The sequence below is a fragment of the Procambarus clarkii genome, chromosome 72 (assembly GCF_040958095.1).
Source record: "Procambarus clarkii isolate CNS0578487 chromosome 72, FALCON_Pclarkii_2.0, whole genome shotgun sequence".
Taxonomy (NCBI): Eukaryota; Metazoa; Arthropoda; class Malacostraca; order Decapoda; family Cambaridae; genus Procambarus; species Procambarus clarkii.
Window position 1 is genome coordinate 15,098,325 of NC_091221.1, and position 14,180 is coordinate 15,112,504.

Sequence of the window (14,180 nt, forward strand, 5' to 3'; positions counted from 1 at the left end):
CTTTATCAGAATTCTTTAAAGATTTCTCACATAATATATAGGTTGTATGGGGTCTATGTTCTCCTATTCCACATTCCATAACATGACATTTATTAACATTAAATTCCATTTGCCAGGTGGTGCTCCATATACTTATTTTGTCCAGGTCTTCTTGAAGGGCATGACAATCATCTAAATTTCTTATCCTTCCTATTATCTTAGCATCATCAGCAAACATGTTCATATAATTCTGTATACCAACTGGTAGATCATTTATGTACACAATAAACATCACTGGTGCAAGAACTGAACCCTGTGGTACTCCACTTGTGACATTTCTCCATTCCGATACATTGCCTCTGATTACTGCCCTCATTTTTCTATCAGTCAGAAAATTTTTCATCCATGATAGAAGCTTACCTGTCACCCCTCCAATATTTTCCAGTTTCCAGAACAACCTCTTATGTGGAACTCTGTCGAAAGCCTTTTTTAGGTCCAGATAGATGCTGTCAACCCAACCATCTCTTTCCTGTAATATCTCTGTGGCTCGATCATAGAAACTGAGTAAATTCGATACACAGGATCTTCCAGATCGAAAACCATACTGTCTGTCTGATATTATATCATTTCTCTCCAGGTGTTCTACCCATTTAGTTTTGATTAGCTTTTCCAATACTTTCACTATTACACTTGTCAATGATACAGGTCTATAATTGAGGGGGTCTTCCCTGCTGCCACTTTTGTAGATTGGAACTATGTTAGCCTGTTTCCACACGTCTGCTACGATTCCTGTACACAGGGATGCCTGAAAGATCAGGTGAAGTGGAATGCTGAGCTCAGATGCACATTCTCTCAGAACCCATGGTGAAACGCCATCTGGGCCAGCTGCTTTGTTCTTCCCGAGCTCCTTTAGCATATTTTCCACTTCATCTCTAGACACCTCTATCCGCTCTATGTTGTTCTCTGGAATTCTTATTGTGTCTGGTTCTCTGAAGATTTCATTTTGTACAAACACACTTTGGAACTTTTCATTTAATGTTTCACACATTTCCTTTTCATTTTCCGTGAATCTGTTTCCCATTTTCAACCTCTGGATATTATCCTTTACTTGCAATTTGTTGTTTATGAATTTGTAGAATAGGCCCGGTTCTGTTTTACATTTATCTGCTATCCCTTTTTCAAAATTTCTTTCTGCCTCTCTCCTTACTGCTGTATAGTTGTTTCTCGCATCTTTGTATCGCTGGTATGTTTGGGGGTTTGGCCTCTTCCTATACTGATTCCATTTTTGTGTCTTTTGGTCTCTTGCCCTCTCACAATTTCTGTCGAACCAATCCTGTTTTCTGGCCCTGCATCTCTGTTTTGGTATGAATGTTTGTGTGCCTTCCTCGTATAGTTTTAAAAATTTGGCATACATTTCATTTACTTCCCTGCCAAGCAACAATTCTGTCCAATTACACATTAAAAAAATTTCGAAGTTCCCCATAGTTGCCTCTCCTAAATCGAGTTTATCAACTGTTTCAATGTCCCCATTTTCTTCTAGATGATATCTTAAAGCATATTTAATGTCTAACAGGACATGATCACTCTTTCCCAAGGGAGGAAGGTACTGGATGTCAAAAATCTCTTCTTCTTTCCTGGTGAATACTAGATCCAGTACTGATGGTACATCTCCTTCCCTCATTCTTGTGGCTTGCTTTATGTGTTGATACAAGAATGTCTCCAGAATGAGGTTCACAAATCTGCATGTCCAAAAGTCCTCCGTTCTTGCTTCATAGGCCTCCCAGTCTATTGCTCTAAAGTTGAAGTCACCCAGTATCAACAGTCGTGATTTATCTTTATCTGCTTGTACAATAATATCTCTCATGACCATTATGAGGCCCTCTCATTTGTCATCCAGTTCTTCCTTTGTCCATGTGTTGCTTGCTGGTGGGCTGTAGGTATTTACAATTATCAGCTTATCATCCTGATTCCAGACCTGCAATGCCATTATGTCAATATCTCGAGGGTTTTCAAATATTAACTCTCTTACCTTCAGGTGTTTTTTCACCAGTACAGCCACTCCTCCCTTCCTAGTTTTCCTGTCACGTCTCCAAACTGAGTAGCCTCTTGGGAATATGACTTCATTTATTATATTTTCTTCAAGTTTCGTCTCTGATAATGCAGCAATATCAGGGACCCTAAGCTGGATTATATCTTGCAACTCCAAAGTTTTTGACCTCACTCCATCTATGTTGGTATATACAATTTTCAGGAACATGTTCCCTTTTCCTTTGCTCTTTACTCCCCCTTCCACTACTGATCTTGTTGCTTTGTTTTTATATACCATTTCACAAGCTTTCCAGTCCCTGTCACTTTGTAAAAAAAAGAATTTCTGCCTTCTTCATTTCTATCCCCATTTAGACGTTTTGCCTCAATTAGGTTCATTTTCAGCTTTTCTCTGTCTTCCTTGGAGAGGTCTTGTCTTATTGACCAAAATTTACCAACCTCATCACTCTGCAGTTTCCTGGCATTTCTTAGCACTTCCATCATGTTTTTCACTCCATTAAACGTCACCCTTAAGGGGCGGTTCTTTTCTTTCTCATATTTTCCTATTCTTCTAAAATCACTGACATTTTCCTTTGAGCCTTCTCCTAAACCTACTATTTTCTCTATGATTATCATCTCTTCTGCCGCTCGGTCCACCCTAGATGAAATTTCCTTCTCTAAACATCCAAAAATGATTATGGACTTAGTTCTATCTGCAGTGTTTTGTACCAGTTTACTGTTGGTAACCAGTTCTTTCCTAATTGCTTGCCTAATTTCTGCTTCTTGTTGGTCATTTCTGGTTTTGACTTCCGAACACACTTCTTTGATAGTCTCTTTCTCTTTTACAACTTCAGCATATGTCGCTTTTATTTCTTCTTTATACTTTTCTAGTTCTTTATTCACCTCCTCTATGTGAGTTGTCAGTGAAGTTTCCAGTTGGAGATCCTTACCTAACTCTATGTTAGCCCTTAGGCTTGCTTGGAGTTGTTCACCATATGAGTCTATTTTCTTGTTTATTTCTTCAAAGTCACCACACTTCACTTTCCATGCCTCACTTTCTTTCACTAGTTCCTTGATTTGCTCCTCCTGATTTGTTACCTTGTCTGTTAATGCAGTAATAATCTTACCTTGTTGAAGCATACTCCCTTTTAGAGTGCAAAGCTCACTCCAAAGAGCTCCATTGTCCTCTTCTAATTTAAGCACTTTTTCTTCATACTTCTTTTGCATATCCTCAATTATCTCTAACCTGCCAAGAACACCTCCTTTCCTTATATCTTGTGGTGAGAATCCTTTGAAACCATCATCTGATGGTGTTTCTACATTCTCAGTGGGGGTGGTGGCGGCGGCCATCTTTGATTTTGTTCTAGACCAAAACAAACTTTTCCACTCGGCTATTTTCCCTCACTTTTACTTGTTTATTGTATTTTATTTGCTTTTACTCTTCCCTGAACCTTTATGTAACCTGGGACACCACTGTAGCCCTCAACCTGTGCCCAATACTTAGGTAATTCGATATTTCCAGGAGCTTGCTGCAGTGTGACTTCTGCCTCCTCCAGCTTCACCTTCCTTCCTCCCCCCTCCACATGTGCACACACATGTGTGCACATGTGTATGTGCATATGCATGTGTGTGTAATACCCCTTGTGTGTGTGTGTGTGTGTACATAATATATATGTATATACTGTAACCCCGCGATTATCCGGGATTCGAACATCCGGAAAATGCCCTTATACGGCCAAAATCGTGATCGGATAAAGTTATCACAACATCCGGCCAAAATGGCCACAGGAACCGGATAAAAGCTGGTTTGGCCGGATGAAAATTTGGCCATGCCGTATTAATCCCGTCTGCCTGTGGCTCTAGACGAATGGTGGAGGAGGGGATGGGGTGGGTGTGTGGTGTCGGGAGGGTGGGAGGGGAGTGTCGGGAGGGATCACCTGGGTACAGGAATTACCATTAATTTTAGAACAATTAATCATAGCCAAAAACAAATAAAATAAGTACAGGGGTACCTCGGATTAAGAGTTTAATCCGTTCCTGGAGAGAGCTCGTATTCCGAAAACTCGTATTCCAAAGCTAATTTCCCCATAAGAAATAATGGGAAATGAATTAATCCGTTCCTGACTACCCCAAAAACCCCACATCAAACTAAATTTTTATACCTAATTCATCTAAATAAACCTACAAAACTATGTTCAAGTTATTACTTATCTTTGCTGTTGAACGCCGTAGGCGTATGGAAGATGGTGAGGAGGGGGAGGAGGAGAGGAGTTACTGTTTGGAAGGGAAGTCCCCTTCCATTATCACATCAGGCAGTGAGGACCTTTCTGGGGTTGCAGGGGTTTTCTTTAGAAGGTCTTCATGCAATACCCTGGCTTTCTCACAAATGATGGCCTCCGAAACCCTATCACCCCTTAATTCCTTGTCGTGTATCCAAATTAATAACAACTTTTCCACTTCTTCAATTATTTGTGGTCTTTGTTTCGTCATTGTTCTTACTCCTTTTGCCACTTTAGCACTCATAATCTCATTTTATCTTCTTAAGTATAGTGCATATTGTTGATGTGGCTTTGTTGTACTGCCTACAAAGTTCAATAATACGTGTACCATTCTCATGCTTCCGAATGATCTCTTGTTTCTCCTCTATTGTCATCCTCACATGGGCTTTCTTGAGACCCATGGTGAGATATATAATAACAAATTGTATAGTCAAATGACCAAAATCCAACAAAACACTGAAAATTCGGGTGAAGAATTGATGTGGGATAGTCACTGGGCGCGAGACAATGGTAAACTGAGGGGCGGAGGGGCGACGATCGCCGTACCACCACGCGCTAGGTCGGGCTGAACGCGTATCAACAAACTCGCGTTCCGAGGTAACCCTTGCCTTCCGAGACACATTTTCCGAGGAAATCTTGCTCGTATTCTGAAAAACTCATATACAGGGACACTCGTATTCCGAGGTACCACTCTACTAGTAATTATGTAATAACAAATTAATAAGTTTCCTAAAAGCAATGTGCACAGGCTGAAGTTTCCTTCAAAAATATTGTGAGTTTTTTTCCTCCTGGCGGCCTACGTAACGTACTATAACTGCCTCAAGTGGACCCGTCCAACACTGGTCAACTCATGTGCTCCCGTCCCTCGTGTTATCCACAGTGCTGCGCGATTAGTGAAATATTTTTTTAAATAACTTTTTATTTTCATAGTAACTTTAAACATTTTTGGCCAAGACTATGTCTGGTAGCAGCATCAATCATTCTGGAGGTGTTAAGAGGAAGAAGGTTGTCCTAGCAATTGAAGACAAGTTACGTGTTGTTCAACCAGTGAGGTGTCACAGGCAGCCAAATGCCTTCAACAGGTGAGGCGCAAGCAAGCGCTTTCAACAAGTGAGGCATCACAGGCAAGCCAAGCGCCTTCAACAAGTGAGGCGCCACAGGCAAGCCAAGCGCCTTCAACAAGTGAGGCACAAGCACGCGCCTTCAACAAGTGAGGCATCACAGGCAAGCCAAATGCCTTCAACAAGTGAGGCTTCACAGGCAAGCCAAGCGCCTTCAACAAGTGAGGCATCACAGGCAAGCCAAATGCCTTTAACAAGTGAGGAGTCACAGGCAACCCAAATGCCTTCAACCAGTGAGGCTTCAGCAGCTGGTAGTCAAAACTAACTTTGCTTAATGAACTGTACAGTAATTTTAAGTGTTAATTTTAGTGTTGTGTTAGTATAGGTTACGTAAATTGTTAGGAATTCTTAACTTGATGCCACACATATAATAATATGTGTGGCATCAATCAAAAAGACGAACACCGACAAGGTAAGTTGAGGTTTCTAGTTGAATATTTAATAATTATATGTGGCAAGGCAATTCAAATTATGTTGTTTGTAGTATAAAAATAGTTATAAATGGTCACTTTTGGACTTGTAGGTGAAAAGTACCATTATCCGAAAAATGTGATAATCCAGCTGGGGTCCTTCCCATATAGTCCGGATGATCGAGTGGAGACATTATGTGTATATATGTATGTATACTTTTTCTTTCGGAACGGGCTCTGCTCCCTTCGCTGTTGACGGGGCGCTGGGGGAGCAGCTTGCTTTGTTGACTCGCATGGTCCCACAGTTGTGGGCGCTTTTGGTTGTCTTCCCGCCTCTGTTGGCGGCGGCGAACGGCTTCTCCCCCTTTGGGGGGTTCAGGGCTGGCGGGGTGGACTTCTTCCCCTGCGCGTTGTCATGTCATCTTAATGGGTGTGTTGGACATGGTCGATCCACCCCATCCTTCTGGGGTTCCCGTCTGCTCTATGCAGACACAGGCCTGGCGAATCTATGGTTCTTCTGGCCTTCTTGAGTCTGCGTCCTGGATTCTATGCCCTTATCGGAGGTCTGTTGTCTCCGGTCCGGCTTCTGTTGGGGCCGGGTGCCTGAATTGTAGCCCTGGACCTCCAGGTCAATTCTTGGCACGTTCTTCTCCAGTTTTCCGGGACTGGCACAGTTGGTGGTGGGGCTTCAGGCTTGCCGCTTTTGTTGCCTTCCCTAGTTTGTAATTGGCACTTGGTTATTTACGCATCTTTACCGAATCTTGGTGCCCTGTCTGAGTCTGGCCTACCTCGACGATTGGCTGGTGTGGGCTCCCAGTCAGTCTGCTTGTCTGCTCGCCAGGTGTGTGGTTCTTTCCAGATCGTCGGGTTTGGTTTCCTGGTGACCCATCTGTTTCTGTCCCGGGTTCAGACCTGGCTGGGTCCTCTTTAGGGCTCTTGGGCCACTCCTTGTCCTTCCCTCCAGAAGTGTTGCTGCAGCTGTGGTCCTGCCTTTGGCTGTTCATGAGGGGGTCCCGGGTTGTTCTGCTGTTGCTCGAGCAGTTGTGCGGGAGTCTGAACTTCGACGTGCTGGTCTGCCCGCAGGGTCGGGTTTGGCTTCGGCGTCTGTTTGGTTCCTTCGGAGACTTCCCTTCCACCTCTCTTTCAATCGTTGGGTTCTTTCCTCCGGGGATCTTGTGTTGGTGCTGCGTCACCAGCTTCCTCTGGGGTTTTTGGGGTTTCGTGCCTTGGCACCTCCCCGAGCCTTCGCTCGATGTGTTCACGGACAGGTCATCTCTCGGCTGGGGCTTTGTGACCAGTGCTCACCAGGTCGGCCAGGGATGGTGGGGTCTGTCCGTCCGTCGGGCTCACAGCGCGGTTCGGGAGTTCGTGGCTGTCTGGTTTGCGCTTCGGAGGGTCGCTCGGTGCTCTACCATCCGAGTGACCATCTACTGAATAGTAGACAGTCACTCGGTGCTCTACCATTCAGCTCCATTCGGACTGTTCTCTGGCGGTTCTTTGCCGGAACCACAGGGTTTCTCTTGGGTGTTTGACCTTTGTGGTTGGTCCCTTCGAGTTGCTCGTTTGCTGGATTCTCAGGGTTTGGCTAACCGTGAGGTTCATGTCCGGGGTGTGTTCTACGTCCTGATGGACAGCCTGTCTTGGTTCATTCCTCTGTTTGCGGATTGGCCAGTTGTCGCCGACTCGTTTCGTTGGCTCTCCCGGACGTATGGAGTCCTGGCCATGGACATCTTCGAGTCGGCGTTGTCTAGGCGTCGCCCATTCTATATGGCACCCTTACCCGCCTGCGAGGCGTTCTCTGTGGATGCCTTTCGGCAGGACTGGTCAAGGTGGGGGTACCTGTTCCTCTTCTCCCGGTCCTGCTGTTGCTTCAGGTTCTGGCTCGGTTGGAGCCCATTCCCAAAAGAGTAGTCCTCATGGTCCCTTGGTAGCCGGCCCAGCTTTATTTTCAGACGATGCTTGATAGGTGTTCGAATCCGGGGCGTTTTCCCGCACCTCCGGCTCTTTCGGCAGGTCAGACCGGTCATGTACGTGACTGGTTCGGCCTTCTCCTCGGCTCTTCGCGTCTGGTATTTTGATGCGGGTATCACCATCTCTGTGGTGATCAGGTGGCTTTGTTGATGGTGTCCCACCTGCAAGCTTCGTCTCGGCGACAGTATGATGTTCCTGGTGTTTCTATGCATCTTTTTCTTGCTCTTTGTAGGTCATCTTCTCTTTCGCATTAGGTTGTCCTTTCTTGGGTTTTCAGGACTACAGTTATTTGATGTTTCTTACTGCCGCCTCGTTTTGTGCAGTGCTTGCGGAGCCGCTCCGGGTTGCATTCAGGGTGGACGTCACATTTGCCCCGTTCCATACGCTTTCTCGTGTTTTGTTTCACCTCCGGCCTGCTCATGCGTCGCCTGAGCCGTCCTGGTCCTTAAACAGGGTGCCCTCTTATCTTCTCAGTTTGTGGTAGCCCCTTCAGTTCAAGTTTCTGCTCTTTGGTACTGGTGGTAGGTTTGTACGTTTGCAGCCTTTCTCCATCCTTCTGACGACGGTTGAGACGGCTTCTTACCAGAGGGTGGTCCTTAGGTTATTGATGCTTGATTGGTTCGGCCGGGGGTGCGTCCTGTGTTGTCCAGTTGCGTTTTTTTGCCGTTACCTGCGTACCGTTTCTCGGTGATGCGCTTTGGGTTGATCCGGTTCCCCTCGTTCCCTGTTTCAGGGCTCGGGTCTCCCAGGTCGTCCACAGAGTTTTTAGGTCTTCCAGCCTGAGGTCTATCCTTGCGCCCGTGCTGTTCGGACGTTTGCCACTTTCGCTGCAGTGTTGGTGATGTCTAGGGCTCATTTCGGGCGCGAGGATTTGAGGGTCGCACAGGTTCCTGGTTCTTTATGCGCTCGTCTGCTCCTGTGCGTTCTTGTTGCTTTGGGTTGCAGGTTGCAGCCTGTTGTCTCGGCTTCGCGTTGTGGAGTTTGTGGCGGCCGCCTCTCGGGTCAGCCCTTTCTTTTCCTTCTCTTTGGGTATGAAGCTCCAGGAAGCCATAGGGGCTCCCCACAGAAAACCAGCATTGAATGTAATGAAACGCCATTTTCTGAATGAGCCCCGGAGGCTCCCTGGCAACCCTCCCTCCCACCGGTTGGTGTTTTATTCGTGTTGGCTGTAGCTTAGCTTCCAAACTGAAGCTAGGCAGCTGGCACGGTGAGGTCCGGGGCTCCCCCCTCCCCCTCTCGTGACGGGGAGGGCTGCGTGGATGATCGGTGCGCAGTAAAGTGTGATGTTTGCTTGTTTCCTGGGATTGTATGGAGTTTCTACCTCTCTGTTCAGTTTTTTGTTTCAGTTTTTTACCATGTGGGGTTTGTTTAGTTATGCCTACCTTTCTGGGTACCTAACCCCGGTCAATGGCAGATAAGGAAAACCCCAACCACAAGGGGGTTTTCCAGGGCCATTGCTCCCTGAAACCTCTCTGAAGGGGACAGGTTCTGGCGCTGGTCCCTGGTAGGTCTGAACTCCTTAGCTAATGTCCAGGTCTAATATAACATACATTAGCCCGATAAGCTCCAGGGAGCCTCCGGGGCTCACCCAGAAAATGGCGTTTCATTACATCAACAGTGTTTTTTCTACAAATCTAATTCTAATGAAAAAACTGAATTTTTTTACAAATCTAATGCTAATGAAAAAACAAAAATTTTTCTACAACTCTAAATTCTAATTTTAATTCTGTGCTAAATCTGATTTCTTTGTGTTCACTGTTCCCTAGCTCACTCCCTATTTCAATGTCATTAATTTCGATGTGCAGTGGTTAATGAGTACGAATGTTGATGGGTAGAGACTAACTACATCCACACCCCCTGTAATACATCTCCTCACCACTGACACCACTGTCTATTATGAATTCTTCATTTGCCTGCAGAATATGCAACCCGTTCTCGCAAATTTAATAAGTCAATATTGACTTATTAAATATGTGCATAGGTGACATACTTAACATAATAGATACCCTTAAAAAGATTCATAGAAAACACCGACCTTACCTAACCTTGTTAGTATCTTAAGATAAGCATCTTATAGCTTCGTAATTACAATTATTACCTAACCTATAATAGGTATAGGTTAAGTAATAATTGTAATTACTGACACCACCTGTTTTCCCCTACACTCACCACTAATGCAACCTGCCTCCCCTGACAACAACTTCCATCACCTGCTTCCCCTGACAACTTCCACCACTAACATCACATGCTTCCCCCTGACAACAACTTCCACCACTGACACCATCTGTATCCCATGACAACACCTTTACCACTACCACTTACACCACATGCTTCCTCCCTGTCAACCACTTCCACCACTGACACAACCTGCCTTCCCAGACAACTTCCACCACTGACACCACCTGCCTCCAATGACAACAACTTACACTGCTGACACCACCTGCCTCTTCTGGCAACATCTTCCATCCCTGACACCACCTGCCTCCCATGACAACTTCCACCACTGACACCACCTGCCTCTTCTGGCAACATCTTCCATCACTGACACCATCTGCCTCCCATGACAACTTGCACCACTGACACAACCTGCCTCCAATGACAACAACTTACACTGCTGACACCACCTGCCTCTTCTGGCAACATCTTCCATCCCTGACACCATCTGCCTCCCATGACAACTTGCACCACTGACACCACCTGCCTCTCTTGACTACAACTTCCACCACTGACACCACCAGTCTTTTCTGACAACAACTTCCACCACTAACTCCACCTGCCTCACATGAGAATACTTCCACCACCTGACACTAAACCTTCACTACAGACACCATTTGGCCCTTGACACCAACCCTCACCAATGACCCCACCTGACTCCCCTGACACCATTTTATCATCCTTCAACTACTTCTACCTGGAAACAATAGTTAAGCATAATAAAACCCTGTATAACTGTTTACATTTTGGTGAATCATTGTTGATGACAGCCACCTCCCAACGCTTGGCCTCAGTGACCGCTTGGACAATTCTCACTTAATCATTCCACTGAACATTTAGTACCGAACTCAATTTGTTCAGACCATCTGGGAATTCGTTGGAACAGGGTTGGTAGAGTGAAGATGTACTGTTATCTTGAGGTTATCTTGAGATGATTTCGGGGCTTTAGTGTCCCCGCGGCCCGGTCCTCGACCAGGCCTCCACCCCCAGGAAGCAGCCCGTGACAGCTGACTAACTCCCAGGTACCTATTTACTGCTAAGTAACAGGGGCATTCAGGGTGAAAGAAACTTTGCCCATTTGTTTCTGCCTCGTGCGGGAATCGAACCCGCGCCACAGAATTACGAGTCCTGCGCGCTATCCACCAGGCTACGAGGCCCCATGTACCAAGATTATGTATGTACCCCATGTACCTATCTGTACCAAGATTATTGAAAGATGTCCAGGTCTCATAAATGGATATGGAACTGCTTGATGAATCCTGGCCTGGTGGCTGGGTAGCTCAGAGAGCCACCAAGGGCACCCACCAGAAAGAAGCATTTCATTACATTCAATGATGAATTTTTTCTCATTCTTCCATTTTGGGGAAGGGAAGTTATACTTGCATAAATCTGCCTATTCAATAAGGTTTCTCCTCAATGGCTGTGTATGCTATGTTGGGTACAGTAGTTTATTTTAAATTTTATTTAAATTGCTCTGCTTAATCATAATAAGAATATTAAAAGTGTACTGGTAGGTATATTGTATGATATATGAATTATAATATAAGATAGAACTCTAAAGTAAAAGTTCAATACTTTTCAGTTAATCTCTCAAATAAGAATGAGTTTTGAGGCTGTCGGAATGAATAGAACATCACAGTCAGTGTGGACAACAGGACATAATCATCACCATGACATTCTTGATGACAAAATTGGGAAAGCAGGTTTTATGGATCAGTTACGAGCCCTCCTGATTCGTAATCTGACACTGAAGAAGCGAGATAAACGCAAGACTCTATCGGTGAGAAACTCATTTTTATTCATACAACTTTTTTGTTTTGTTATTTCCAGAACTTCTACAGTACTGTAGTCATAAATTTCAGTAAAGGGAGATGCTTCTAGTTTCAGGAGTGTTCAAAAAGTTTATTAAAAGGTAGATTAGATTACAGTATATTTAAATATACTGTATAATAGAAAATGTAAAAAATTTAAAATTTAATTTAAAATGTAAATGTAATGTTTTCTCTATCTATATATTATTTATTAGGTTATTTGTAGTGTACAGCAATACTAATATTTGATATCTAAACTGCTTGTTAAGTTACAGTATGTTTAAGAGGATTTTAATTAATAGATATTGGGAAACATCAGCAGGGTATACATATCTTAGGTCATTTTCAAAGGAATCATAACTGCGCTTGAATTTAGTTTGCCATTTAGCTTGTGAATATTATTGCATATTTTTGAAGGCCACAAGCTGGTGTACCGGAGTGAAACATGACTTAAAGCTTCACTGGTGGCCAGATGTGAGACTGTTTACTTTGACTAAGAAAAAACTATCTTTGTCCCCAAGTGCAATCGAATAACAGTACTAGAGCAAAGCCAGTCTTGAGCATGAAGCTTCATGATTTTTTATGTGGGGAGCCCCCATTGGCTCCCTGAAGCTATCCCACTGATATAATGCTATCCTATTTGGATAGCACTATATCTATCAGTCAGAGTTCTTGTTGCCTACCAGGGGCAAGAGCTAGAACCTTGCTCCCTCAGAGAGGTGCAAGGGAGCAATGGCCTATGAGTACTTTACATTTAAAGTATGTCATACTTGCCAACGACCAGGGAAGGCACCCAGAAAGGTAGGCGAATCAAACCAGACTTCTATCTTGTTGAAAATTGCTAGCTACATCCTCAAAATAGCAAAAGAACTCCCTCAGATGAAAATTAACAAGCAACACTTTATCCAACTAGCTCCCTGCTCAATAGCACTATTTCCCCCCTTCCCCTTCGTTGGAACTACCTCACCAAGGTAACCCCCGTGGCGGGAGGGGGAACTGATCCAGGTGCAACCTGTCCTCTTACAAATTAAGTCTGAATTTGGCCGTTTGGACATATGGCCGAAAATGGATGTAATTTGAAAATAAAAAAAAATGAAAATAATTTTTTTTTTCCCAAACCATACATTAACCCTTACACTGCTCAGGGGTCCTGTGGACATTTACACCCCTGTGCGCAAGAAAAACAAAATTAAAATTTTTTTTTCGTCTTCTAAACATGTTAATTTGTGTCCCCTGAGCACGGGAAAAATAAAAAAAAATCGTAGGTGACATATTTTGGGCACAATTGACCGAGGAAGTCTGGCAAAAAGTGGGCGTTGACAGAGCGGTCATCAGACCCGGGCAGCGTCACCCGCGCTGACAGGTGGGAGTTGCCACAAAGATATTATTACCTAATTGTTTCAATGTCTCCGATTGATTTTTTCTTAGTTTTTTTGCAGTAATATTATTCAATAGTGTGTATTGTAATATATTTATATAATAAAAGTGGTGAATAATCGCTATACTCAAAAGTATGATGTGCATATTAGTGATTCAATTATTATGTTTATAAAACAATAAACAAATAGTTTTGCTGCTATTACACTCTATACACAGGTTATATATAAGTATCTGCATGTTTTGGTCACCATAATGAACTACTAAGTTGGTATTGAGAGTCGAAAAGCAACGAAAAGTTACCACCACACACCAGCCAGCCACTCGCTGCCACTCCCTCAACACACGCACTAAACTTTCTTCCCCAACAATACCATTTGTGGTGTTATTACACTATATACAGACGTTATATATAAGTATGTATATATTTTGTTCACCACAACTGTACAGCTAAGCTGATATAGTTAGTTCAGGCACTATGAGTCGTCGCTGTCCACAGATGGCGGCTGGCGGCTCCCTCACTCATTCAAGGTCACACGCACTAAACTTTCTCCCCCAACAGTACTGTTTGCAGTGTTATTACCCTATATACACATATTATATATAAGTATCTACATGTTTTATGCACCGTAACTGTACACCTAAGCTTGTAGTGCGCCCAAAGAGCATAGTGGCCACCCTCTAAACAGCTAGACAAATCGTGCAGACGACGTCACTTCCGTCACCCAAATGGCTCCTCCCTGCATAATCCTTTTGCTGTTATTACACTAATACACACATTATATATAAGTATCTACATTTGTGTTTGTTACAAATAATTGTGTGGTGGGCTTACTATGGGGGACTGGTACTATTTAGGGGTAAGGGTAGTTAGAAGACAAGAGTATCAAATATGGGAGAGCTAAAAGGCCCGGCCCCCAAAATAAACTATCCACAGTAATAATACCTTGCTACTAGACCATATATGTTAGTCTAAGGGTTGATCAATGCACT

The 14,180-nt window shown here is 44.0% G+C and overlaps 1 protein-coding gene across 1 annotated transcript in view; it reads left to right on the forward strand.

Moving 5' to 3' along the window:
- The window catches only part of LOC123773774 (cholesterol transporter ABCA5), a 567,017-nt gene that overhangs the window by 9,347 nt on the left and 543,490 nt on the right, over positions 1-14,180 (forward strand). Inside the window, exon 2 of the mRNA XM_045767705.2 lies at positions 11,582-11,779. Within this exon, the coding sequence (XP_045623661.1) occupies positions 11,600-11,779 (180 nt within the window). The 5' untranslated portion in view covers positions 11,582-11,599. The remainder of the gene's footprint in view (positions 1-11,581; positions 11,780-14,180) is intronic.